Source organism: Callionymus lyra, chromosome 16 (assembly GCF_982586985.1).
Source record: "Callionymus lyra chromosome 16, fCalLyr1.hap1.1, whole genome shotgun sequence".
Lineage (NCBI taxonomy): Eukaryota > Metazoa > Chordata > Actinopteri > Syngnathiformes > Callionymidae > Callionymus > Callionymus lyra.
Window position 1 is genome coordinate 4,923,367 of NC_141833.1, and position 26,739 is coordinate 4,950,105.

At 37.2% G+C, this 26,739-nt stretch overlaps 2 protein-coding genes across 4 annotated transcripts in view; both read left to right on the plus strand.

Annotated features, from left to right (window-relative positions):
* Positions 1 to 7,436, plus strand: part of tnr (tenascin R (restrictin, janusin)) — a 95,800-nt gene extending 88,364 nt beyond the window's left edge. For both annotated transcript variants that reach the window (XM_087810789.1, XM_087810790.1), the window contains exon 26: positions 3,501 to 7,436. In XM_087810789.1, the coding sequence (XP_087666915.1) occupies positions 3,501 to 3,617 (117 nt within the window). In that variant the 3' untranslated portion in view covers positions 3,618 to 7,436. The remainder of the gene's footprint in view (positions 1 to 3,500) is intronic.
* A 7,964-nt stretch (positions 7,437 to 15,400) lies between these two features.
* kiaa0040 (KIAA0040 ortholog) lies at positions 15,401 to 24,544 on the plus strand. Of its 2 annotated transcripts, none has more exons than XM_087810793.1 (2): positions 15,401 to 15,540; positions 24,048 to 24,544. In XM_087810793.1, the coding sequence occupies exon 2, from the start codon at positions 24,164 to 24,166 to the stop codon at positions 24,485 to 24,487; it is 324 nt and encodes a 107-aa protein (XP_087666919.1). In that variant the 5' UTR covers positions 15,401 to 15,540; positions 24,048 to 24,163; the 3' UTR covers positions 24,488 to 24,544. The 2 variants fall into 2 exon arrangements, with proteins under 2 accessions (XP_087666919.1, XP_087666920.1); XM_087810794.1 differs by lacking the exon at positions 15,401 to 15,540 and adding an exon at positions 16,749 to 17,535.
* Positions 24,545 to 26,739: the final 2,195 nt, after the last annotated feature.

Sequence of the window (26,739 nt, forward strand, 5' to 3'; positions counted from 1 at the left end):
AAGGTCAGCAACACCAGATTAGCAGTCCAGACCAACACAGGGGTGGAGAGGGAGGACGGGGTCAAGGGGTCACGATCAGGATTCAGGCAGGCAGACAAAGGATCGTTGGAGGGCAGCAAGATAATGTGGAGGATGGTATAAAAGGTAGTGAATAAAAAGACTGAACTGAAGACCGGTGGGTGGAGTTTAGATTACGTGTAGATCAGAGGAACAAGATAAGAAAACCATTTAACCACCGACTCAGGAGGTCAAGTCAATCAATCAACTGTGGAGGAGAAAAAGATTTGAAAGTGGCAAAATGTACAGAAACAAATGTGCATAACATTTTGAATATTATATACATGAATTTTGAAAAAAGTATTTTTAAGAATGTAGATTTTAAAAAAGGACCTACTTAATAGAAATAATTAGAAATGGTTTAATTTTAAGCAGTACATTTGTCAGACAAGACTTTGTCAAATAAAAGCAAAATATTATGAAAGGGCTATATTGCATTTTCAGTTATTTACCAATAAGTGGAGAAAAGGAAACTTGGACACACAAAATAAAATGGGGGACAAACCGTACTTAATTAAAAATATTTTTATTAGAAAGAAAAACTAAAGAAACATTAAATATGGTATCATTTTGTACATATATTTTCTCAGATTTGTACAGTATTTATTTTTGCCATGAAAGCATAAGAATGACCTCATAGATACATGAGCTAAATTCAGTCTTAGAACAGGAAATATGTTTTGCAAACTTAGCTGTTGGTAGCTGCTATAGAAGTCTTTTGCTGATATTCCTTGTTGGTTGTTTATTTCATTCCTGTCCTCGTGTCTTCACTGACATGTGTTTAATCTTGTGATACATCACAACAGGATGGTACAGGAAGCGTCCCTAGACGTGGCCCCATAGGTCAAAAATCAGTGGATATAGTTTAGCCTGGGAACCCAGACGTGTAGTCCATGTTGCACTTTCATTAGATTCATCCACTATCCTTAACAACCCTGATTGTACCTCACTCCATTTCCCAAGGGCTTGAAATGACCCTCCTGCTGCCCATGACCAGTGAGGCGGGTGGTCGTAATGTTATGGCCTATTACTTTGGAATACAGATTAGTTTTCTGGGAAGAGGGAGGGCAGTGTCCAATCACTGACAGTAAGTCAGTCATTGGTTCTCCGAGGATTACCAAGCTCATTAAAAACGAAGTAGAAAAATGTCTCTCAGCTCATAGTCGTCAGCATAGAAATTAAACTTTCATGTTTCTCTGGAGCGTGTGGCGTGAATCTCAATTGTTGCAGTCGAAAATTTGAATTTCTAACGGTGAAACAAAAAGTCGGAAATGCATTTTAGAGTCAGTCACTTCCTGTGAAGTCTTGCTGCTTTGCATAAATACATAGAAATATCAAGATTAACCTGACACAAACATCAGGACATGCTCGTGGCGCTGAGAGCCGGACAGACTCTGGCGGATGGCTTTTCGTGGAGTCGGCATTTTGCGGTGATTAGAGAGGACGGTTTTATAATTAAAGGTCAACAATGCTAATTCAGAGGAGCTTATATGCTTTCAATGGAAAGTGAGCGCTCAGCACAGACGTATCACTCCTCATCAGTGAGTCGACCGATAGAGCTCGGGCGATGCTCAGATGCTGCACCAGATGTCCACGTGGGATTCAACTTAAAGGATATTTATTGATCCTCGGTGTCTGCGTCGCCTGCTGTCGATGGAACAGCTTCGAGATGGATTCGGTTCATGTCCAGCCAGGTGTTTGAATTGACTTGAGATATTAATCACACTCACTTATATTAAGTCTGGACCACACAGTCGCACTCGCATAGAAATGTGTTTGAAACAAAGCAAACTATCATTTTTACTTTACTTTTTTGACATATACCAAACAAGCATCTCAAATCGATCTATGTTTTCCAATTGGAAAAGCACTCAGACAGCACATACCTCCCCCATGGGCCTTGTTTCACATGGCTAAATGGAATCACAACATGAAATAAAACAAATAGGATTAAAGAGATTGTAATGGCTAGCATATATAATAAATAGAAATGGAAATTTTGTTGTTTTTTGACTTGGTAATTTTTACAAGCTACACGGTGAACACAAGTGAAATTAAACAGTTTAAATTTCAAATAAATTTAAATAACACCAAATAAGTGCATTCCATTTTTGCTTTTTTGAATACGTTCAGAACATTTTTGAGCTATTTTGCTAACAAACAGGCTTTAACAGTAAAATATTATGTATGTATTCTATATATAACATATAAGCACTATTGTTAACTTATTAATATTTATATTTTTTATATACATCTCTCTGCAGTTTTTACGGTTGCCAGATAACGACATTTCGTTGCCAGTTTCACTGCTGTGTTTTCTGTGCAATGACAAAAGAAAGTCTAAAGTCTAAAACATGAACGTGTTTTTTGGGGCGTCATAGCTCAGACTATTGACAGGATGACTTGTGACTTAGAGGTTGCTGGTTCGACTAGCTCCAGACATAATAATAATAGTACTAAATCACATTTATATAGCGCTTTTTAGGACACACAAAGATACTTGTAAAGAGGACCAGACTGAGGTACAGAAAAAAAATTGCAAGTATAAATTTTTAAACAGCTGTGTTTCGAGGCCTGATATGAATGTTTCGAGTGAATTCCTGATGGGCTGAGGAAGTGAGTTCCAGGGAGTGGGGGCGGCTGCAGAGAAGGCTCTGTCCCCCAGGGTTTGTCTAGAGGGGAGTGAGGTTGTCTTGTCCCTGAGCAAGAAGATTGTCCAGATGTTTGAGCTTGTCCTCTGCGTCACAGCCTACTGCCATCAGTTGGTCAGTGTGTCTATGTATTAGCCTTTTACTAGCGGTAGCCTTGTTAGCTGTCAGTGCTAGGTATCATAGTATTGAGTCAATCACCTCAGTGGTCCCCAACTTTTTCCAACTCAGGGCCCACTTTTAAGTCTCAAAAACCTTTGCGGCCCACCTCCGACCCCATAAATACGAAGGCAATATAATGTGTTCTCATTTCCTTGTAACATGTTTAATACTCGTGAATGAAAAGAGTATTTTAAAATGTTTAATATCCTTTAAACTTAACGACTTTTAACATTTAAAACATCATTATGTGTATTTTTATTTTTATATAATTCTTTTTTATAATCCACCCTCCCACAAAAAAATTATACCATTTTGGAAACGATTTTGCGGCCCACTTGCAATACCCACAGGTTGGGAATCACTAATTTTCCTGATGTGCTTAGACTCAGCGTGAAAACATCAATGAAGAATTGACGACTTGTTAGCATTGACTTTGGACTTTACTGGGATTTGCCGACTGTAATTACACAGTAAGCCTTTGAAAACAACTTTTTTTTAACAAACTTCTGACATTATCTTTTAGCCCAGACACAATTCATACCAAGGTCACTCGTACTGTTCTTAACATTGAGCCGACGTCATAACACACCCCTGTGAGTGATGTTTCATGTACCCCCTGTATTGTCTCCGCAGGGTATCAACTGGTACCACTGGAAAGGACACGAGTTCTCCATCCCCTTCGTAGAGATGAAGATGAGGCCGTTCAACTTCCGCAGCATCAGCAGCAAGAGGAGGCGGTCCGCCGAATAAGCCCCTCCCACGACTGCGCCTTCTCCAGCCCAGCTGCCGGTCGTAGTGAAACTGAGCTCTGGGTCTGCTGAGCCGCCGACACAGAGTAAGCCGCTCGAGACTAAAAAGAGACTAATATTTAAAAACGACGTCGTAAACATCGCTAATGAACAAAGACAGCAGAGCTCAGTTTTTCTTCCGCGCGGCTTTAGTCGTCTTTTCCTGCTGTTCTTCTTCCCACGAGTTAGAAGACAATGTATGTAATTTAAGAAACCTTTTGAATGACAATTATTCTAAAAAAAAGTGGCTGTAAAAAAAGGCAAACAAAGACGCTTTTTTTCCCCTGTAAGTCTACGATTTGCCTTTTCCCCGGGGACGCTCCAAAATACCCGGGAGCGTTACAAGCTTATCTGATAGAGTAGTACGACTTTTAACACAAATCTGCTGTTTATTCCCTTAAATGAACCCTCGACTGTAAGATATATATATTTTTATAACTGATATTGTGGCAGAAATCCATCTATTTAGTATCATTTGATTGCCTTGTTTCTGAGCTTTTATGATGCTCTTGTAAACATCAAGAATAACATCTGTTCATTGACACTAATTCAAGCAGAAGTCGGTGCACCAGCAAAAGCTTCATCCATTACTTCCATGTTTCCGTGTTCGATTCATACAGTTAATTACCAGCCGTCAATATTTATTGTTCTTGTTCTAATGTTTGCACTGAGCCAGAGTTCCAGAGCAGGGGAATGCTTTCATGTATGAGAGGAAAACACACAAAGTTAAATCTGTAAATAAGCAGGAATCAGAAGTCAGTCATTTTAAGAAAGTGATGATCTTATTGAACACTTTCATAAATATTCCTTCTGTGAGCCTGTGATCAAAACTGATACATTGCAAGTTCCACAACAAACATTCAATTAAAATTCCCAAAATGTTACACGTTCTTTAACGTTTTGAAAAACAATATTATTTTGAATCTTTCGTAAATGTAGGATTACATGAAATACATCAACACTAACTTCAGCCATTTGATGAAAGTAGAAGGACATAGAAATTAGTGATGGTCTGATGAAGCTTCATGAAGCAGTGTCATGTAGTTTCGAGGTCAGTAGGTGGCGCCATCACTTTAAAAATGATGTGATGTTTGTTGTTCAAAACTGAGGAAAATAGTGCAGAGACCGCCATCTAGTGGACTCTGAAAATAATGACACTGTTTCATCAGACTGTCACTACTAGAAACATTTTCATAAATAGCTAAAATATATGTTTAACAATAGGTGACCGCGTTCCCTCTCTGTTGCAAATCTACTACTGTATATTAATATTTATTTATTTATGTAAACGTTTTGTTTTTTTGTTCTGTTGCTTGCAGGGATAAAAAGAGAAAAGTTTATTTTCTGCTGCAAAAATGATTAATTGTGTAACCATTTGCTTAAAAAAAATACACATTGAATTAACAGTTTTAAATTTGAATACAATATTAAAAACTAGGAAGGCAATGTGAAATTTCCCCAAATATTTTATATTAAAGTAACTATATAACTATTTTAGTATTTGAAAACTGGATAGTCTGGAACTCACCTGCACAACACACAAAGTTACAGGTCAAGTCCGTGCAGATTCTGCTGCATCCCTTAATGAAGTGATGAATTCTTCAAAAGATTGCTGGATCCAGATGGTAACCTGGAAATTTCGGTAGAATTTAAACATCCGTTTTTAATGAAATTTCAGTTAAATCTGCAGATACTTATTTGTAACAGATGGACACACACTGGAGATTCAATAACATCCTCATCATAAAGCCTTTAACCCTCGGAGTAAAGAAGGGAATAGTTTGTTGTGTGTATTATTGTAATTCCGCGCACGTGTCAATCCCTGCTGTATTTTTGATACACTGTGATCTCTGAATTGACGGCGGAACAAAGTCAGGGTGGTATTTGGGCTCGGTCGCGCTTCAGGAGACGTGAACAAAAGCGGAAGATGGAGCGAAGCCAAGTCTTCTTCCGAAAAGCTCCCAGTGAAACGACACAATCAGCAAACACGGCTGAAGCTTCATTCTTCATGTTGCTGAGCTGTAATCCGTGAGCCGCGCTTCTCCGGAACCCTCCCCGGTTAACAGTCTAATTTCCTGTTTAGCGGGCGGAGACTGACAATGACTTCCTCGGGCTTTAGATTGAAATCAAATAATTGTCGAATGTTTCAATCCCTGCAAGCAACTCCTCGCATTATTATCTCAATATTTAATTTAGCCAGAGGGTCTGATATTTGTATCTATTGTTTTCCCCCTGGTCATCAGTGACTCTCCTTTAACTGAATAAACTCAAGTAGAGGTAGATGACGTGTTTCATCCTTTCAGCCCATGCCATCATCTTAGCAATAGTTTCCTCTGATCGTGGGTTGAAAAAAATAAAATTCCACCACAGAGTTTGCAGCTTTTGTGATATCACCTTGTTTATGGAGGTGCAACGGTCTCCCTCATCTCCCTGAAATCTTCCACAGATAGAAGATAAAAAGAAGCTTCTGCTTTAACAGCTTTTTTTTTAACTTAATTTACTGACTAGTTCCAGATATTTCTGCTCCTTGTAGTTCCAAACATGACCACAATCTCATTTGTTGAAAAAGGAAAACACTGAAAAAGGAACTTTATTGAAATTGTTTTGCCTCATTATTATAAAAGTTAGTAATAATGTGCAGTATTGTAGAATAAACCATTAAAGCAGCATATTGTGAAATTAAGTTAAGTTATGAGTAGATTCTTCTTTCTGACTAGCTCACAAAAGTCAATATAAAACTATTGATTTACTTTAATCAACAGTTATTTTGAGTTTAAGTTACATTTTTTTTATGCTTTTTTTGTTTATCGTTTTGTAGTAAGGATTTTTTTTTTATATTCAGATTTTGTTTATTATTTTTTTTTTTTTTCTTTGATTAATTTTATTATTATAAATATTGGACATTTAATTGAGATTGCTGTGACGCTGCAGGATATTTAAACAGAAATAAAACACAATTATAAACTGAATCAGGAAGTCAAAAAGTTGTCCTTGTTTCAGTCAAAGTGGAAGAGTCTGTTGTCATGTTTTGAAAATGGCCTTTTATTTTCTTGAATTTTGTTTGAAATTAAGCCACTGTGTCCATAAAGGATCATTCAAGTATTATTATTTAATTATTTGATACGTGTATCCCACGTACATGAAACAAACTCTAATAAAAGCGCTGACATTTTAATATCATAAAGTTGCAGAGCTGGAGAGCACCAGCAGGGCGGCGACAATGATTTCTTTTTTTTCTTTTTTTTTTTAAGCCACTTTCAAACCTTGGCTTGTTCAACTAAAATATGTCTGCTTGTTGTATGAAAAAACTCCTGATCCTTATTGGCTCAAATCAAAGCAGCCTGTGTTGTATATTGTATAGATCTTTTCATGACTTTAGAGACCACAATCATCACACTAACTGTTTTATCATTAACTAAGAAACCGCCCACACATTAATGTTACATTTTAGAAAATAATTCATACTTGAATTTTCCTTTAATCATGATTCAAATGCACCTGCTACTTGATTCCATCATCTGCTGTTATTTTAACAAAGTAAGATCATCTCTACATTTTTCTTCTGTTTCCTTTGTTCCAAAATAACATTTTCAAATTTCTGCCTTGTAAATGTGAACAATTCTATTAGTTGGACTGTTTGAAGACAAAAAAAAGAAGCCACATGCTGTAATGAAGGTTTTATTGTTGGATCTTACATCCAGTTTAGCTTGGAAACATGTATTATATATTTCCTTTTTTAATACATTTTCTACATATTAATAAAATATCCAGATAGTCTGAACTCTTGCTGTTGAGTCATTATTGAGTCTTTGTTACATTTGAAGGTGCCATTTTACAACAATATTTTATATTTTTATATTATTATTCCTTCATATTTTCTGTAAATATAACTGCAACAGCGAGAACACGTATTAACAACATTGCAGTTGCGATATTTCGACACTAAGAGGAGCTAGAAACATATTTTAAAAACTTTTTATTGGGCCTTTAACACATAATGCGAGCTGACCTGCTATTTAGATCCTCAGCTTTTCCCGGAGAGTTGGTAAGTGTTTCTCTTGATTTTATATTTTCTTATGTCGTAATAAGTTCAGAACGTTGTTTTCTTGAATTGTGAAACTAGCTAAACATACTTTTGCATGAAATGATTTGCAGCAAATAGCAATGAATGCCTGGATGGATTAAAATGATATCATCAGAAACATGTTGTACTTTATATTAAATTTTGGGGATATCATCCAAGGAACAATCTGATGCTTAAATGCTAATATGTTGGCATTGTGCTAATCTGAGAAAATTTATATGTGGATATAACAAATGTGTTTTTGTGGGTGAAGTCAATACTTACCTTGGAAACGTATATTTAGCATTAAAAAAAAATGGTATTAAAAATGTGAACCCCAAACATGATATAATGGGGCCTCTCGTCTTCTCTGAGTCTTCACAGAATTCCAGCCCCTGAAGTTGATGGGAAGTGTCATGAGTCTCCCGTGCTCTCCCAACGACTCTTTTGTTTCACTGAACCCCAAAACGTAACGGGGCCTGGCAGGCATTTGAATAAGAGGGAGGCGCAGCCCAGATTCTGAGTCTGACTCCCTCTGATCGAACGGTAAACAACTCAACGCCTAATTGGGCCATTTTTTTTGGTGAATGGCCTCATTCTCATGTCGCGTGTGATGGAGTTCAAAGCTCCATGAGGGGGAGTTGAGGAGGAATTTGTGGGCCTCATCGAGCGCTGGAGTTATTAAACAGGTAAGAACCGGTCCAAGCCCAGGTTAGAACTGAAGCTTTATATTTTTATAACTGAGACGAATGTTGTAATGAGTGGAGACAATGGTTAAAAGGGGAGTTTCATGAAATTCTTTTCATTATGGAATTTCAACTTCGGGTAAGTTCCCCACAAGTTAACAATCCATACGAATAATATAAAACTAATAAAAAAGCTTTAACTTTAAATACATTTTGAAAGTTTGTTCCTAAAGGTCAACCTAAGTGAAAATCTAACCTTCTTTACTCCCTCACAGTTCAAACGTTGAAGTCTTCCTCTCCAAGATGCAGTAAGTCATTCATCATGACCATGTTTTGAAATTATTACTTTATAAAGTTATTCCCTGTTTGAAATCTCGGCGAACGAGAGGTTACGAGAGCAGAGTCTATTACAATGAAATGATGGCTTCACTCCTCCTCCAGCCAGCTGTAATCACGCCCTCCTTTGTTTATACAATGAGTCCCTTGAAGGCAGAGACTTTCTAGATTGATGAAAAGTGGTGACAAACCTCGATGTTTGACCAATCAAAGAAAACTGCGTGTGGTTATGGTAAACAAGATTTCATCTTCAGAAAGTGTTTTCAGTGGGCGGGGCTTAATCTAATTATCTATTGTTAATATTTCAATGAAAAGAGAATCTTGTACAAACACATACTGATGATACAATAGAGGTCCAAGATCTAAACTTAAATCCACACAATAGTTGCCCTTTAAAAGTATGTTTTTTAAACAGAAATCCTTGGAATAATACTCAGATAAATGGTAAATACTAGTGATGGATTGATGAAGCTTCATGAAACGGTGTCATGTTGTTTAGAGGTCAGTAGGTGGTGCCATCAGTTTAAATATGATATGTTTCATTAGAACAGTTATTCAAAAAAAGTAAAATAGAGCAGAGACCGCCATCTAGTGGACTCTGAAAATAATGACACGGCTTCGTAAAGCTTCATCAGTCCATCACTAGTAAATACAATATAATCATGCAACAAAATTAACACACAAAAGAAATTATGAAAAAAAGTAATAATGATAAACCAGTAGAATTTGGGATTATTTTTGTAGATTTATTGTTTGAATGATAATTATTCAGCAAAAAAAAGGCAATTCATGTTTAACAAAACATGGTTTTGTTTCTTCCATAAAACTCAAAACTGAATTACTTGCTATAAGTTAAATTAGAAGTTACATAAAAATGTATTTTTATAATCATTGCATAATATTCTATCCCAATAAACTGAAAGCAATTTTGTCAGTTGTCAATTTTTATCAGTAGCTTCATGTCGTCCAAAATTACCCTTTGTGTGGTTCTAGTAACTCCAGTCGCACTTATCAACAATAATAAAATCTTGTCTGTACAGAAAGCATAAAAGGGTTTCTTGGACTCCAAGTCCTGTATAAAAAAGTTTGTCTTCCAATAAAAAAAAACTCATCTCATACTCTGAGAAAGGATGTGTGCTTTAGAATCAAGTGTGTTGAGTTAGTTGAATATTATGTTCCAGTGTAACAAACCCTGAGAGAAGTTCTTCTTCCAAAGTCTGGATCTCCAGTTTAATTAAGGCATAAACATCGTAAAATGTACCAAGTATAAGGGAATGTTTACAATTCTTAAAGTAGTTTAAGAATTCCTTGCGTTGCCTCGAGACGTTAATTAGATGTGAATAGACGGGAAAAGTCATCACACTGAGAAAATAAGCAGGAAGAGAAGATGAATTCACTGTCTCATCGATGTGTATTGAAAGTGAGAACAGAGAGTTACTTCCACCATCGTGGACTGAAAACATCTAATTAAAAGTGTCTTTCGTGTCATGTTCTCTGCAAACCGTAAATGAATAGTCGGCTTCAGGCTAAATTGTTGTCCTTATCGTTTAGACTGCATGACACAGGCGGTGGTGTGTTAGCATCGGCGTTGAGCACACAACACAGGAAGTGTACTTTATCCTCCCGCCACAGGGCCTGACACTGGCGGCTTTCCATCACTCTTTTAATTTAAGGACAAAGTCTGACAGCTGTTGATAAAGACTCGACAATCCATCTGCATTGTTGTTGCAATATAGAGAGCTGTCATCTTGCGGCTCAGGTTGTATTGAATTCTCCTAAAAGTGTGACTCATTTATTGTCTTTTTCAATTCCTTGTCATTTTGACACTTTGTTCCACATTTTTTAAAGCATTCTTTTAAAAATAATGTGTCGGTGTTTCTTCATATAGTCCGTTATGAAACAAAAAACACGACTTTCTTCCTCACAACTATGTTCTGTGTGATGAGTTCTTGAACTCTACTGCCACCAGGGGTTTGGGACCACTGCTCTATGACCCTGCCATAGAGCAGTGGTCCCAAACCCCTGGTCCGGGGATCGGTAGCCAGTCCATGGAACGAATGAAAGAAAAAAAAAACAATAAATAATCTGTTTGATTGATTATAACCTGCCTGGAAAGAGTTTTATTTAAAAAAAAAAACATGAGATTCTGTCTGAAATAACATTAGTATGTGACTCTTGGCTAGTGAAAATGAATAGAGCAGAAAATATTTAGAAAAAAAAACCTGTTTCAGAGCTCATATAAATAATACTAAAACACATACTCACACATTGGCACACAGTCTCTAAAAGCTAAGAGACGCACACATACAAAACACCATCGTCAGCATACAATAAAATATGTACATGGATGCAAAAACACAAACATCTTGTTGTAACCAGTCCAGAGTTCTTGCTGATTCGGCATTATGGTTTTTTTCATGCACTTAATTGTAGTTTTTTGCAGGTCATGCTATTGTATTTTTATTTTTCATATCTTAACGTCGGTCTGTGAATAGAATCCTGATATTTGAACCGGTCCATGGTACAAAAAAAGGCGGGAATTCCTGCAATAGAGCATATTTTTAATTGATTATTGATACATGAGATTTCAAATGCTTGAAAAATAGTACTTGGTTTAATATATGAAATAGATTTACAAGGAAAATATCGTCATACGTTGAAACTTTGCTGTTTCTTCAGCAGTAGTTTTTGGTCACATGACACAAACTCAACAATCTCCTTTAAGTAACCGACTCTAGGCGTTGATGAAGTGAGTCATGTCTGGGTTGAGCCCCTGCAGTCTGAGTCACATTCGGAAAGTGTGAGTCATTTATTAGAGTACAGTGTTTTCTTCTCCCCGCTGCCGATGTTTCTTAGTAATTGGGGTTTACTTTACAGTGAAGTTATCTTAAGGCTTCTTGTCTTGCTCTTCTTTTTTCAAAGTTATCATCCTCATTCAGAAACTTTACTTGCTGATGATTTTTCTTAGAGAATGCATATTGAGGCACTAATTATTATTATGTATTATTTTTAAAGGTTTTTCTTGAAGTATCAAGCTGCCATCAAGATGGACAAATTGTATGTATTTTGTATTATTTCTCATATTTGAAATCATGTGTGTCTAATATGTAATCTTTTTTAGATTCTATTCCATTGGACCTTCAAAGTTGTTGGTGAAAGTGTCTCAACTAATATCTACCACAAACGTCAACTGTACAAATGATGAAAAAGCTTAAATTGATACTTTAAATTCAGAGTAAGGGGGAGAAACAACGTAACCATTCATCATAATGATAAGTTTTCCAGCAGCCATTAGTCTTGATTATGGACTGAGTGAAGTTTCTAAAGAGACGATAAACAGACCTCTTCCTTACATAGACTGATCGATGACAACGCTCTTGTTTTCTCTATACAGAAGTCGAAACATATTTAAAGTACTTAGTCATGGATTTTTCTCAGAGGAGGTCTCGCGTAGTTGCCAGACTATTTCTGGACACTGGTCGGATTCCACTAAAACAACCCTAAATCACTTCTCATAATCGCTAGCATTGAGGGAAAAAAAAAAACTGCAGACTTGAGATCATATTTCACTGTTTGTGTCCTTCACTCTGGCTGGAACAGCAGGTTGCAGTGATTTGTGATGCTTTGCTGCACGACTGGCTTATCCCAGGAGGCTTTAGGTAATGCTAGTTCTAATGTCACACCCGTTTTTTTTTTTTTCCCTGTCCTGCAATCATGAGTCTGTGGTCAGTGATCCGGTGTGAGCTCGCTGGTATTTCCAGCAATTTGTTCAGCTGCGGACTTGAGTTGGATAAAGCGAAATATTGTCTGAACCTTCCCCTGGTGATCTGCGAGTGAGGTTTTTGTTAATGGCCCATTATGGCACGTAAAGTGCGAGCGAGGTTTTCATCGGAAATACGAGGGACTCTGCTGTGAGAGTTGCTCAGAGGTTTGTCGTCACAATGGATCCATTGAAGATCGCGCTCAACAGTTGGACATATTCAAGTGTGGTTTAGTTTGATGTTTTTACACAAGTACAGTCACTATTTCACGTTGGTAATGGGAAAATGTGATAAGAAAAAACATATTTGAAAATAATAAAAGGACAAAATGCATATAAAGGGGAAAAAAGAGCAGTAAATTATCAGTTGATATTCTTTTATATATTTATTTAAATGTATATCGGTGAGTTGAAAGCAATTTTAATTAATGTTTTTTTAATTTAACTTTCTAAAAGTTAACCCTGACCCTAACCCTTTTAAACAATTGAATGTAATAAAAATGTTATCATTAAGAGCAATACTTTTTAGATTAAAACTATAACAACACTTAAAATGTTTACTTGGCTTCACTCTGATCTAATAAAGGGCTGCTTAAATACATGTACGAGGGCCGCATTTGGCCCCCAGACCACACCTTTCTAAGATCTGATTTTGTTCATTATGGAGCCAATAAACTTTAAATCGGTAACTTGTTGTCCTTTTTTCAGAAATATGCACTTGTGTATATATAATTACTGCTCGGTAGGTGGCGCTATCTAGTTCATAATACTACATTTATTTTGGTGAAAAGATATTTGAAGCCTTAAGTTGCACATTTATATTCAGCCTCCTGAAAATGTTTCCGAAGACAAAGATGAGTATTTTTTAAAGGTGCTGTCCTAATATGCTTGAATGCCTTTACATCATTGTGTCAATACAATCATTTCACTATGTAGGGATGCTGACCATTATACAAAGCTTAATGAGTTGTGTTAATGTACACGTGTGTGTGCACGTGCTTGCGCAACACAACCAGACACGTGTCGAAGCTCGTCTCATCAGAACACTGGCCCTCAGCTATAGAAACAGTCAGAGCTGCAGACATTCTTGCGTTACATAGTTCGACTGTGTTTCATCCAACGGCTCCTGTGCGTTGTCATGTGACTCAGGTGAATGTGATCCGTAATATGTCTCCTCAAAAAGACGTGTAAGAGACAGCGTTGTCTTTTGTTCATTGCTTTACCTTTTACGCAAAGAGCTAATACCAAAAGAGGAGCAGACGGGGATTAAACTAAATTTCCCAAATCAATTATAGGCTGTGATCCTCAGTTGGCCTCGTAACAATCCATCATGGTGAAGAAAGAGCTGAGCCAGAAGACTACGTTCTCGATTTATTAGCGTTTTAAGTTCCTTCTTTTTTCGCCAATGGTCACTTTGGGAATTGATTGAAGAACAAAATGACTTTCTTCACAGGGTGTCTGGACTTTGAGGAGCTGAGTCATTTGGGAGAGACTCAGGGTAGAACCACTTCTCCTCCACATTATGAGTTCCCAGTTGAGGAGGCCTCCTTTGCCCTGATTGCTACCCCCACGACCTTCGACAAGTGGTTGAAGTTGATTCAAGCAGTTTGAACTTCTCATTAAGATTCGACCATCGTCCAAACACGGGTAGAAGACAAGGGGCAAACCCAGGTCTAGCTGTAGACATCTCTTCAGTTAGGAAATAAGCTATTATGATATATTTTATTTTACTATGGGCAACATAAAATCACAGCTAACATTTCCATTTCCCTTGCAAGATTATTAGCTCATGGTCAAGGTCACCCGAAGGCCTGAAAACAAATGTGTTTGAGGTATCCCTTGTGTTGTCTCTGGGTCAAGGTGAACGACCTCCCTGGCGTCAAGTAATACATATTCAGTGGTGGAGGTCTTACACATTGACCCAGGGTCAACACAAGGGATACCTAAAACACTTTTGTTTTTGGGTAACAAGAATTGGGAGTGACTTAATGTGGAAATGAACATAGTAAATTTATTTTCATTTAAGCTTAATTTGAAGCTTCTTTGGATGTGATAACTATCCTCATTAGTGTACATTAATTAATTGTTAGTCCACAAAAAAGGTGTCTGAACTAAGGAAGAATAGTACAAATATACTTTTATAATGAGTTGCACTGGATATTTGTATATAAAATCTGGATCCATTTATTTCCTATGACGGTCACGGTTGACTTGAACACCAAAGGTGTAAAAATGTTGACTAAACTACTCACAATTAACTTAAAATGGTGATCGTAACTTTCATATATTCGGGAAAACAGTTTGGCTCTGATGTAAAACTCATTATTTATGAGTGTTTAGGTTGTAAATCTTTTTATTTCTGACCCTGAACACCACATTCTATTGTATTCATAGTCATCAGATGTATGTGTTGAAGCTCAAAGAGTGCCTTAACATCTTCTCTTAGTTCAAAAGGATAGATTGAATTGTGACTTCTTGTTTTTTTTTTTTAAAGAAGATCCTCTTTCGCTTGACCGGACTGAAAGCCCACTGACCATGTTGCCACAGGCTCCGTCCACTGATGCTTTGTGAGTCTGCACTCTTCTCTCCTTCCCTCTCTTCAGCCACCTTGTGTTACAGATCTCTCACTTCCTCGTCGTGTTGACTGTCTGCACAAATGTTGTTGAGCAATTGGCGCATTAACAGAGAGCTTTTGTGCTTATTTTAAGAACCCGGCAGTCGCGTGTAGCCAGGAGTTCTAATGGAGCCGGTGTGACATCACCCGGTGTGAGTACAGTAACCGCCACAAGAATCTGTTGCAGCATGAGCACAAACAGAGAGGCCATTCTTACAGAGTGGGCTGGGTGTGTGACGTACAGACCCAAACACACAACCCGGAGGAGGGGGGGGAACAGGCAGAAGAGGAAACGGGAACAGAAAGTGAAGACTTGTCAAGATGTCTGGGTGAGGGGGGGACCAGAGCCGAGGCCGGGCCGCGACAACAGTCAACATGAGTTGGGAGTGGATTTAAGCAACCGGAGCTTCGCGAGGTGCCTGCAGGGTGAGATGCTGCTGCTGCCAAACTCTTCCTCCCTCTGTGCGGATCACACCTTCCTCCTCCGTCCTGTCTTTAGACTAAACTAAATCCATGTTTCTGCTCAGTGATCATGTGATCATGCTGTGGATCTCCATCTGAGAACAGCATTTTTCAGGATAATTACATTTTACTTGCTTTGACTGCAAGAATGTGTTTGAGAGGAGCCGAGATCGAGTCGGCACAAGTCTCAAGTTTATAGCCCGTAGACTTCTTCTTTTTATTTGATATTGACCTGACCTGCGAGGGCATGCACTTGTACATATTTGTAACGCATGCAAACGATTAATTCTATCTGGAAAAAAAGTTATAACGTAAGTGGCGTTTTAATAACATTAATTTTGTTGAACTAAAACATTTACCTCTTAACAGTCTTATGTAGGTAAAATCTTCAAAGGAAATATCACTTTATGTGCTTTCTTACCTTTTTTATATAAAATGCAAGTGTCGGTCAATGTCCTTTGAATGTATAGAGTTCCCAAAATATTACATTTTACAAATATATTTTTTTAAATGTCTAAAATTGTGAAAAACATTTTTTGACCGCATTCATGCAGCCTACTGCAACAAAAAGGAGTTCTCTGTATTAAAGTATGCTCACAATCACACAAATGGGCATTAAAAAAAACAAAGAATACATTTTACAATTTATTTTGTATATTTTTTTCTTGACCATGTATTCACTCTCATATGGACATCTCAAACCATATATATTTTGTTCACCCTGCATTACATCTCATATGTTTTTTCTATAGAATAATAATGTATTAGGAATCGTCCCAGTATTTAAACATCAATAAGAGATTCAGAATTGAACCTTGTTTTATTACAAAGTTGGCTTATTGAAGCAGGAATTGACAGGTTATTGATTATTCTTATGGTCTCTGTTTTGGGTCTGGCATGGTGAAGAAAGAGCTGAGCCAAAGGGCAAAACTCTTGATTTACCGGTATGTTCTTAACCTTATCTGTCATCACGAACTTCGGGTGGTCAATGATGGAACAAGATCGTTGAACATGTGAGCCAAAATGAGCTTCCTCCAACTCGAGGTAAAACCACTTTTACATCAAGAGGTGATAGTTGAAGGATGACCTTTTAAGGATGATTCTTGAACGCTTCCAACGTGAGCTGTGATGCATTTGTCCTTCTAGGAAGACATGTTGGAGGGACAATGTCTCCTGTATGGTCTGGGAATGCCTCTGTATTCTCATAAGGAGCTGGGAGAGGAAAATATCAGTTCAAAAGTTCTCTGTAACCTTATGAAGCAAGTAGAAGTACCAGGAAGTATATCTATTTTAGCAGACAGCTGAGACGCTTTTTTTAAAAATCCACTTTAAATCTGACGACAAAGATAAAGTCTTGAAATATACAAAGGTTGACTTTGCTTTTAGAGACCCTTAGGACCACTACTGGTTTCATCTTCGACACTGGTCACACTCATTTACAAGCTAGGAAGGATTGTATCTCCCAGGGACTGGCATGCGTTTACTGTGGAAACTTCTTGTTTCATAATCTCATGAAGGGTTTGTTAGTGTTGCTGTGAGAGTCGTACCTTGAAGACAACTGGGGACACTGAGCAATCTAAGACGCCTGGATGGCTAACACGGTGCTTGGCTAACATCATGTGACTGGTTTCTTTTTAGGATCTTGCTTGGAAAACGTCTAATGTTTAGATGCTAGTCCTTTGTTCCCTTTTTTTCCTTTTGTGACTAAGATGTTGACGCATGTATCGTTGCAAAATACCGCTTTTAACTTCTTCTTTCAGTGAAGCTCCTTGATTACATCATTTCATCACAGTAGAGACAAATACAGTTTATCTTATCTTTCTCGTCCTTCCTTAATTTAACTCTTATCTCCCATATCCACGCGATTTTCAACATAAACAGCCATTTCTTATACCTAAAGCCATTCAGGTTAATGAACATCAGTGTATAACTCACAACCTCTGGTCGTCTCAGCCTCTTGTAAGTAATCCTTTATAAACGCGTTTTATTTTATTTATTTGGTTCAGTAGTTGTTTATTTGTATCTAAAAGTGGATGACCATAGATTGATAAAAAATGTTCAAGTCAAGCGACCACTAACAACACGTTCTAGATCTGTTTGTGTCATAGAAAGAACAATGTCATCGTTTTTGCTTTGGGGAAATTAGATACTGAGTAATGGGAGCTTTGTTGAGTTGAGTCAATGACATATTTATATAAATATTCAGGTTATTTTAGATCCAAAAACAGTGAAACACTGGCAAAATATTTCCTAAAAATAGACCTAAGAAATGATCTTCAACAATTCCTGCTCGGATTGAGTAGTCGATCTGTGCAGTGGTACAAAAGGAACATGATTTGGGTTTAGCTCTAACAGTGAGCCCGGGGCCACTCATGAAACATTCCTGCGATGCCTTCTGTCACAACTTCGCCTTTTAGGTCGCATATGTTTCGCCTCCATCCCCCCAAAAAAAGCATCAGGGGCAACCAAAGTGCAACCAGGACATTTTTTTTTCTTCTCTCTCAGCCCCTTCCTGCCTTTGTGTGCCCCAGAAATGTTCTTTTCCTGTATTTGAACGTCTCCAGGAGCTCAGTGTGTCATGAGAAAGTCAAGTTCAAGAATGTGAGGAATGATACAGAGAGGTTTATAAATACACCGCCTGACAACGTGTGACAATATCAGCGTTGATTTGCCTCATGAGAAAACAGTTTTCATTTGCAGCCATCAAACTTGTTGATAACCTGCAAGACCTCAGTTGCATCACTGCTTGTATCTTCTGTGTGATCGGATGTTCTCACCACATGACCACAGCGACACGTGAGAACGTCGTTTGTGCATGTGAGAAAAATGAAGTTCATCAGAATTCATCGTGAGTGGCATTTCCAAAAGTAATTCTGTTAAAGAACTGAAAACTGTTGATTGCTCTGGATGATTCTTTCATTTAATGTCTTTCTTTTAGAGTGAGTGACAAAAACGCGTAATTTTATTTAAATATTTCATATTTTTAGTCTTATCTAGAGTCACAGGAAAAATTCTAGATTTTGAATGTTTGAAAAACCACCACATAACAGTATGAAAGAAAATGGGAAGTGTTTTTTAGATAGTAAATGGTTAGGAATAAACATTTTTAATAGATGCGTATAATAATATTTGAAATATAGGGCAGGATATAATGGTCCGCTAATCAATAATACTGTGTTTTTGGCTAATAATAAGGGTTTGTATGGGTGAGCAAAATAACCTATAATTACAATATTATTTTGTAAAGACACAACATAGAAAGGCTTTTGTTTTAAATTCCACATGTCAATATTAATTAATAAATATGGGAGGTGTTAAGTTAGTCTTTAAAATGCCGATTCATTACGCCAACATTTAAATATTACAAATATTTATTGCAGTGCAGAAAATAAAATATATAAAAACCTGATTGGCATGAAATTCAAAGGGAGTTTCATAAAAATAAGTTTATTTAATTAATTTACAACTAATTTAAGAAATGCGTTATAGAAGAACGATAATAAAAATACAACTTCAAATTAAAAACAATTACACATTAAAATATTATAGGAGGAAATTTAGTGTCAAGCACGGTTATCTAAGGCATAAATCGCCAACATCATTGATTTGATCTCATCCACTAACAATCATCAAGGTCAGACTTTAAAGAGAAATCGATGTCTTTCAAGACGGGAAAAATGTGTCACGAGTGTAGCAGTTGATCAGTACAAAGGTCTGAAGTACCAAAACATCCTGTTCATTGTTTGTGTACCGTCGTTGAAAATGCATAGCGGGACATTGTATTATGTTGACTTGCATTCCATAAGTGCTGCGCTTTGGGGAGCGTCCTGCTCTCACTGGGATGTTACCTTGTCACCTTATTAGAAAGTGAATGCGAAATGATTGCTTAAAAGAACGCTGAGTAATGGAAAATAAATGAGCTACTATTAGAACTTCAAGGGGTCATAGAACGGTTTTGCTGGCATAACAATTACAGACAGGTGGTCTTATAGATCACCAGCAGTATATTGGACTTTAAATCCAAATACATGCTTGACATCCTGGTTGCTAATTCAATCATTGGAGTCATTTTTCACTAATACAGTTTGCTGAATTTTGAGGAGCAGTTCAAGGCTAACGATTGATATGAAACAATGTTCAGTGACGCCACATCAGATCAGCTGAGGTTTCACTTCTCACCTCCTGAAGCTGGTTTCCTGTTGACAAGAGAGGAGTTAGCAGGCAGACTCGCAGGTAAACCAATTTCACACTTGAAGTGCGGCGTCTCTCCCATTTCATTTGCTCTCCACCTGCAGGTGCGGCGCTCGCTCTCTGCCTAAGAAGCGGAAGCGTGTGATATGAAATAATCTTTCCTCCTGTTACTTAAGTACAGAGTGAAGCAGGTCTCAGGAGTCTGAGCCCGGCTGGAAGTCCAACTTCAGATGGTTTAAGGCTTTCAATGGGGGCTTTAGAGATATGAACGTGGTTTTTAAAGTCAAACTGAAGAGTGGAAACAGCAGACATGTCAGAGCTGGAGTGTTTGATAATGCTTGGCTTTTTTATAATAACTATTAATAATACTAGCATCACACTAGAACTAGTCATCCTTAGCAAAAGTGGTATACTTCATTTTATCAAGTATACTTACAACTATAATTCAAATAGTTAATTTTAATCTTTAATAGACTAAACTGGATTTTTTAAAGCTTTAGGTAAACATTGAAGTATACTCATCTCTTTACTACCATTGGAAGTACCAGGTATACACTATTCTCTATACTTACAACATACTCGGTACATGCTTCTCGTACGTATTTCAAGTATACTACTTCAATTTCAGTATAAAGTAATGATCATTATATACTTCTTTTTGCTAAGTGCAGTACTTAAGCTAAAAAAATGTTTTAGCTTAAACACGCAACAAAGAATTCAAATATAGGTTTTATTATTATGAATCTAGAAGTTCTAGCTGAATGCTCTGTCTACAAGAATAAAATCACAATGTTTCATTAGACTCTATAATTCAGGGGCTATTGAGGGTTATTTACTAACTACACCACATTTATTTAAACTCATCATTCATGTTTTATTAAGTCTTTATTAAGCAGGTTCATTTTAGGAGTGAGTCTCTATTCTGTCAACGTGTGTAGCATTCAGGAGCAGTTGAAAGTAGTCAATTAAAACCCGATTAAACTGTTGTCGTAGAAGATGAAGAAGTGCTGCAGTTATGTATCACTGCAGCAAAGTATTTGATGATTGTTGTGTTTAAAAGCATGAATAACAAGTGCTGACCGGGAGAGGCAGCAGGTTTACGGGGACCTCTGAATGTGCTGTGATATCTGACACTGAGGCGACACCAGCGGGAAATCTTAAGCTGAGAAATGTCATCACTGATTTGGAAGAGCTTATCTTTCTCATGATGCCTTACTTGGACTGAAAACGATTGAGTTGTATGGATCTACTCCATGCAACAACACAGTTGCACCAGTTACAATAATCAGGATTTGTTTCCTGATGTCACTAAACGGAAGAAACACTCTCCATACCAGGTGCATCTCGGAATTCTGTCCATGTAAATTCCACCGGGAATCTGGATCAGAAACGACTTTATGAGCCAATTATATCAACAATAAACATGGACATTTCTCTCTGACTGACCAAGTGTTTCTTTAGGGATTTGCATTGTTGTGCAGGAGATGGAGTAGAAATAGGAATATAATTAAAACAGTGATTTTTCTTCATTCAGCTGAAACACTTTTAGCTCATTTGATCTCCAGGAAACTGACGATTACACAAATAATGCAGGAAAACACAAGAAGCAATCAGAAAAAGAGCCACAGTGAAAATACTACGTCCCGCGGTGAACCTGTCAAATTCTACTGCGTACCTGCTTCATTATGAGCTAATTTGTACAATTTCGCTCTGATCGGTTGATTGACAGCCAAGTTATTATGTGAAATGATCTCATTATATTATAAAACTCCAGTTTGAACAGCGCGGAGCTGATAACAAACGGTGTGAAAAAAGCTTTGATGATAATTGTCATTGATGCTGGCGGCGTTATGGAGCCAGCGTGACTCCTGCAATCACACGTTTAGAAAGAATATTTTAGACTCCGTCCTGATGTTGTACTAGCTTACTAACTAATTTATTCATTCATGTAAATAACATCTTTAGAAGTTAGTTATTTTTGATTTGGACTTTTCAATCATATTCACATTTTTTAACTTTTTTTTTACTAGTTATATATGCACATAAATAAAATTGAATAATATATAATTACAATCCTTCCTAGCTTGTAAATTAGTGTGACCGGTGTCTTGGATGAAACCAGTAGTGGTCTTAAGGGTCTCTAAAAAAACAAAAACTTTATTTTGTCATTATATCCTTACTGCAATTATTCCTCTCTCCTTATTACTTTAATATTTGTATTTCCATGTTTCTTAATGATATAAAACCCATGTTGCATCATTGAGGACATTTTCATTCACGAGGTTTTGGTTTTGCAATGAATGCGATTCACGTTCTTTCCTGGAACCTTTTTAAAGGCCCATTTACTCATTATTTATTCATTGAAGGTTTGTCAAGAAGGTTAGACCAACTTTTTTACCACTATTTACGATTGTTTTGGTGTTTTTTGCAACAACCTCCATAAGAATAAGGGATTACTGAAGGACCAGTTCAGGTGACAACAGTACTAGGGTTTCAGCAAGATCTTTAGTAATCTTTAAATGTCAAAGATACAATGATTCATCAGAAAGAAAAATGGCTTTAGACGACTTAGAAATACAATAATAGTACTTAAGTCTTTAGCCCATAGCATAAGCAAATGTTCATTTGAGTTTCACCATCACAGACAGGTGACATTTCTGAACCCACCTACTTCATTAAGCAGCATTAAGTAGAATTATTTCATAGTTTCATGAAACAGTGTTGTGTTGTTTAGAGGTCAGTAGACTTTTTGAACTTACCATGAAAACAAAACCCCAAACTAACATGTATCTTGTTTTTATACTGTGGTTATATTGTAGTTATACTGTTCTGACATTGTAGACAAAGACACATTTTTTTACTTTTGTAATCCTGCTTTAAATTTTAGAATTTAAACTATGGCCTAAAAAAACACACAATTTGTAAAATTTGTGTGATAGGACAGGAAAGACCATTAAGAGTAGGCGATTTTGAAGTTTTGAGGAATGATTTGAAAGTCTGGAGTGAGTCAGTCATTCCTGATAGGTTGAGGGAGGGAGTTCCAGAGTGTGGGGCGACAAGGTGATATGTTCTCTGAAGTTACATCAGTTTGTGACTTTTGACATGTGAAGAAGCTCGTCTCAGTCAAGTTTAAGAGAAAGAATGTTTTTATATAAAAGGTCGATCCGTGAACATACATGGACCTGTTTTAAAGTATGGTGGCATTTTATTTATGCACCAAATGTCAGATAAAAACTGTAAAAGTTTGTGTTTTACTCATTTTTACTAGTGTACAAGTTTGTTTGTTTTTAGTACACTGGAGTAAACCGAACTAGTTATAATTTACAACAAAACCAGTTGAATATGGTAATAATTAATAAACTACAGTATATAAATGTTTTTTTTTCTGTGTGGCCCAGTAACAAATGCCTTATGTTAGTGATGGTCTGATGAAGCTTCATGAAACAGTGTCATTATTTCAGAGTCCACTAGATGGCGGTCTCTGCACTATTTTCCTTTGTTTTGAACAACTGTTCTAATGAAACATCTCATTTTTAAACTGATGGCGCCACCTACATGACACTGCTTCATGAAACTCCCTTAGCTCACCACTTCATGTACAGGGACCGGTTTTGGGATTTGGGAGCACTAAAATTCCGCGATCGTCTTGCCGATAATGATCAGTTGGAGACTGCCCCCTGCTGTCCAAAATTCCGCAGCATCAGTACGTAAATTCACGATCATGTACGACGTTAAAGCTCCGGCCCTGTAATTGTTCTTGACATTTTTATTTCCGTGACGAACACGCGAGTGGACAGCCAGCAGACTGTTGCTGAATCCAACATTATGTCTCACATTACGATCAATCAACGCGTCATTAAGAAAGCTGCGGGATAAAAAAAATAAAAAAAAACCTGATCATTATTCAAATGATTCAGCCGGGACCCATTAGCTGCGAATATATAGACCGAACCACAGCGTTCTTGTCGGCTGTCATTTTACTTCTGACTTCTGCGTCCGACTCTCTCTGGTCTCTGCGGGGCTCTTAAGGAAGATTGGTCACCTCAGAAACAATCCCCCCTCTTTTTTTTCCACGCTCTTCCATCGCTTTCTGACAAAGTCTTTCCTCAGTGGGACGTCTGGAGATGTGCCTCGAATTGTGATCGGCCCCTCTGCAGTATTAATGAGAGGAAAAGCTGAAAATCTGACAGAGACGTGAAACGAGGAGGAGGGAGGGATGAGGCAGGAAAACACGTTTCTGTCAATACTTACTTTTTCTCTTTTTTCTTTTTACTTCACAGATTCAGCAGAAGATGTTGAATCACTGAGTGCAGCGTCTGTGGTCAATTAAACAATCCAAATGTGGGTGTCTCCCGCGTCAGATTGACTTCAGAAGATTCATTAAAACCTGGCAGCCATGGAGGAGGGACTCGACGGCGTCAACGACTTCTTCAACAGCTTGTGGAGGTTCACCGCAGACAAACACAACCAGGGCGTCTACAACACCGTCTGCCTGGTGGTCCTCCTGACCTTCCCCCTGCTCGTCCTGATCACCACCCTGGTGGTGTGCTGCCACTGTTGCTGCTGTCGCCATGCCGACGGCCGTCGCTGTTGCTGCTGCCGCGGCTCAAAGTCGGACGCCAAGAAGAAGAAGAAAGGGTCGACAGATACGGAAGATTTGTGGATTTCTGTGAAGACCAGGCCGATGACCCCGGACTCAGTCGGGCTGGCCATGATGTAGAAGGACACTTTCTTCTAAAATGTCTCGAATAAATCATCGGTTTCTCTGGACTGAAAAGTGTAATTTCTATGAGCAAAACTCTTGTTTGTTGTGTGCACATATTAAACTGTTTACAGACCATAATATTTTGAAAATGTTTACAGTTCATATTTTTCAGTTTATAAATATTTCCAGGAGTTATGAGGGACAAGAAAACATATTCCTCAATATATTTTTTTATGCAATTTCCCAGGAACAAAACACAAAAATCGCTAGGTTAGCATTGCTGTTAGCTTAGCTGTGTCTCAAATCGAATACTTGCGTACTCAAAGTTAGTATTTTAGTGCGCAAGTGCGCCTCAATTCTTAGTATGCGAAATTTAGTGCACACTAAATTGGCGTACTAAAAAGCCCACAAAACTGAGTATGGTTTGATGGACACTTCTACCCTAAACCGCTCCATCTTATTGACGTTGACGTTGTAAACGGAACTTACGTCATATATATATATATATATATATATATGCATAAATGCATATACTTACAGGTGCATTTTAATCCTGCAGTTGAAGGATGAGGATGATATTTCGTTTCTCATATTTTTTCTTCATTTCTTGATTCAAAACTTGCTGCCAGCAGGTGTCGCCATTATTGTTCCTACAGGTGGTAGCAACCATCGTTAAAAAGTAGTAGAAGAAGAAGATGTTGCGTCATTTCCTGTTAGTGCGTAGCAGCAGTGTTTGATTTGAGACATACTATCTGTCGAGGAGTTGCGTACTAGTTAGTACGTACACTATCCTGATGCATACTAACTTCTAGTATACTAAGAGAAGTATGTGATTTGAGACACAGCTCTTGAGTCTGGAAATGGCGAGCTAGCTAGGACGTCTACGACTACACAACGATGACGTCATAGGTCGCTGGGGAAGCGTGAGCAGCTGCGTCTTGACCCGCAATCAATGATCAATCATTTTATAAGTGAATTCAAACACCTGCTCCGTCGCTATTAGAAAGTGGTCGATGATGTTATTAAAAACTAATTGAACAAATTGACTTCATCACGGATTAGTTTGCAGATGGATGGACTCATCGTTCAGTGTCAGCAGTGGCCAATGTTAAATGCTAATCTTGTTTTCCACCTTCAAGTAGGAATATTATTAATCTGCTCGCCAATACTTGGTTTAGCTTTTCCGCTTGATTTTTAAGTCAATCAAATGATGATTTATCTAAATTAAAATTCAATTTAATTACTGTAACTATTTATTTTTTTTAGTTTAAGTTTATACTTTACTTACTTTATTTTATTCCTCAATAGGCTGCAAGATTATGACCAAAATTATACTACACATTATTTTTGATTGACATTGTGATAAGGATTATCAACCATAATTTAACATCTGTGTTTTTATTGCGTTAAAACAAAGCAAAATGTAAACGGCTTTGAAGCTTTTCAAATTTAAATAACATGCAACTGGCACAACATCCTTCTGATATTGTTCATTCTTTGCTTCAGTGGCTTGAGGTTAAAACTGCTACTTTGATCTTTTAGTTGTTTTTTTCTAAGCTTTTTAATGATGTATAAACCATGACTTATACGCCTAGATTTTATTGATTTAAAATGTTGTGAATTTTCCAGCCCCCCTGAAGACAATATAATAACATGAGAATAATGTGATTTTCTTTTTTAGTTAAATAAACTTAACCATTCTGTGATAGTTATGCAACTATCACAGAAGTTTATCAGGCGTAGTTTTTAGAAAATGTTCGGCTTGAGCTTTTGTTTTGAGCTTTGTGTGCTCACAGAAGCCTTGTGATGGCACTGCGATATTTGACATGTATATATTTGGGGAAGACTTTCATTTCAAACAGCTGGAGTGATGCATGAGTCACTGTTTAAATTCAGAGAGCTAAAAAGCCTTGGTGTATAAACTCATGTTCAAATGAGACGGACTGGTAAGACTCCATGTAAACACAGAATAGAAAGAGTTGCATAAGCCCACTTAATTCAGTGCATTTTTTATTAATCTTAACTAGATTAATTTAATTGAATCACACAATAAAGCTGTACTGTAGCTGCTAACATCTAGCAAATAATAGCAAATTTAGCTTAGCTGATCAGACTAAGACTTCAAATTGTGACATTGAGAAAAGTTACATTTTAATATCATGCATAGTTACGTTACGGGAAGAAATATCTTTTGCCTTTTTTTAATGTCAATTTAAACCTTAAGATTGATATTTTTAGTTCCATGACATCACCATCATTGACGATAC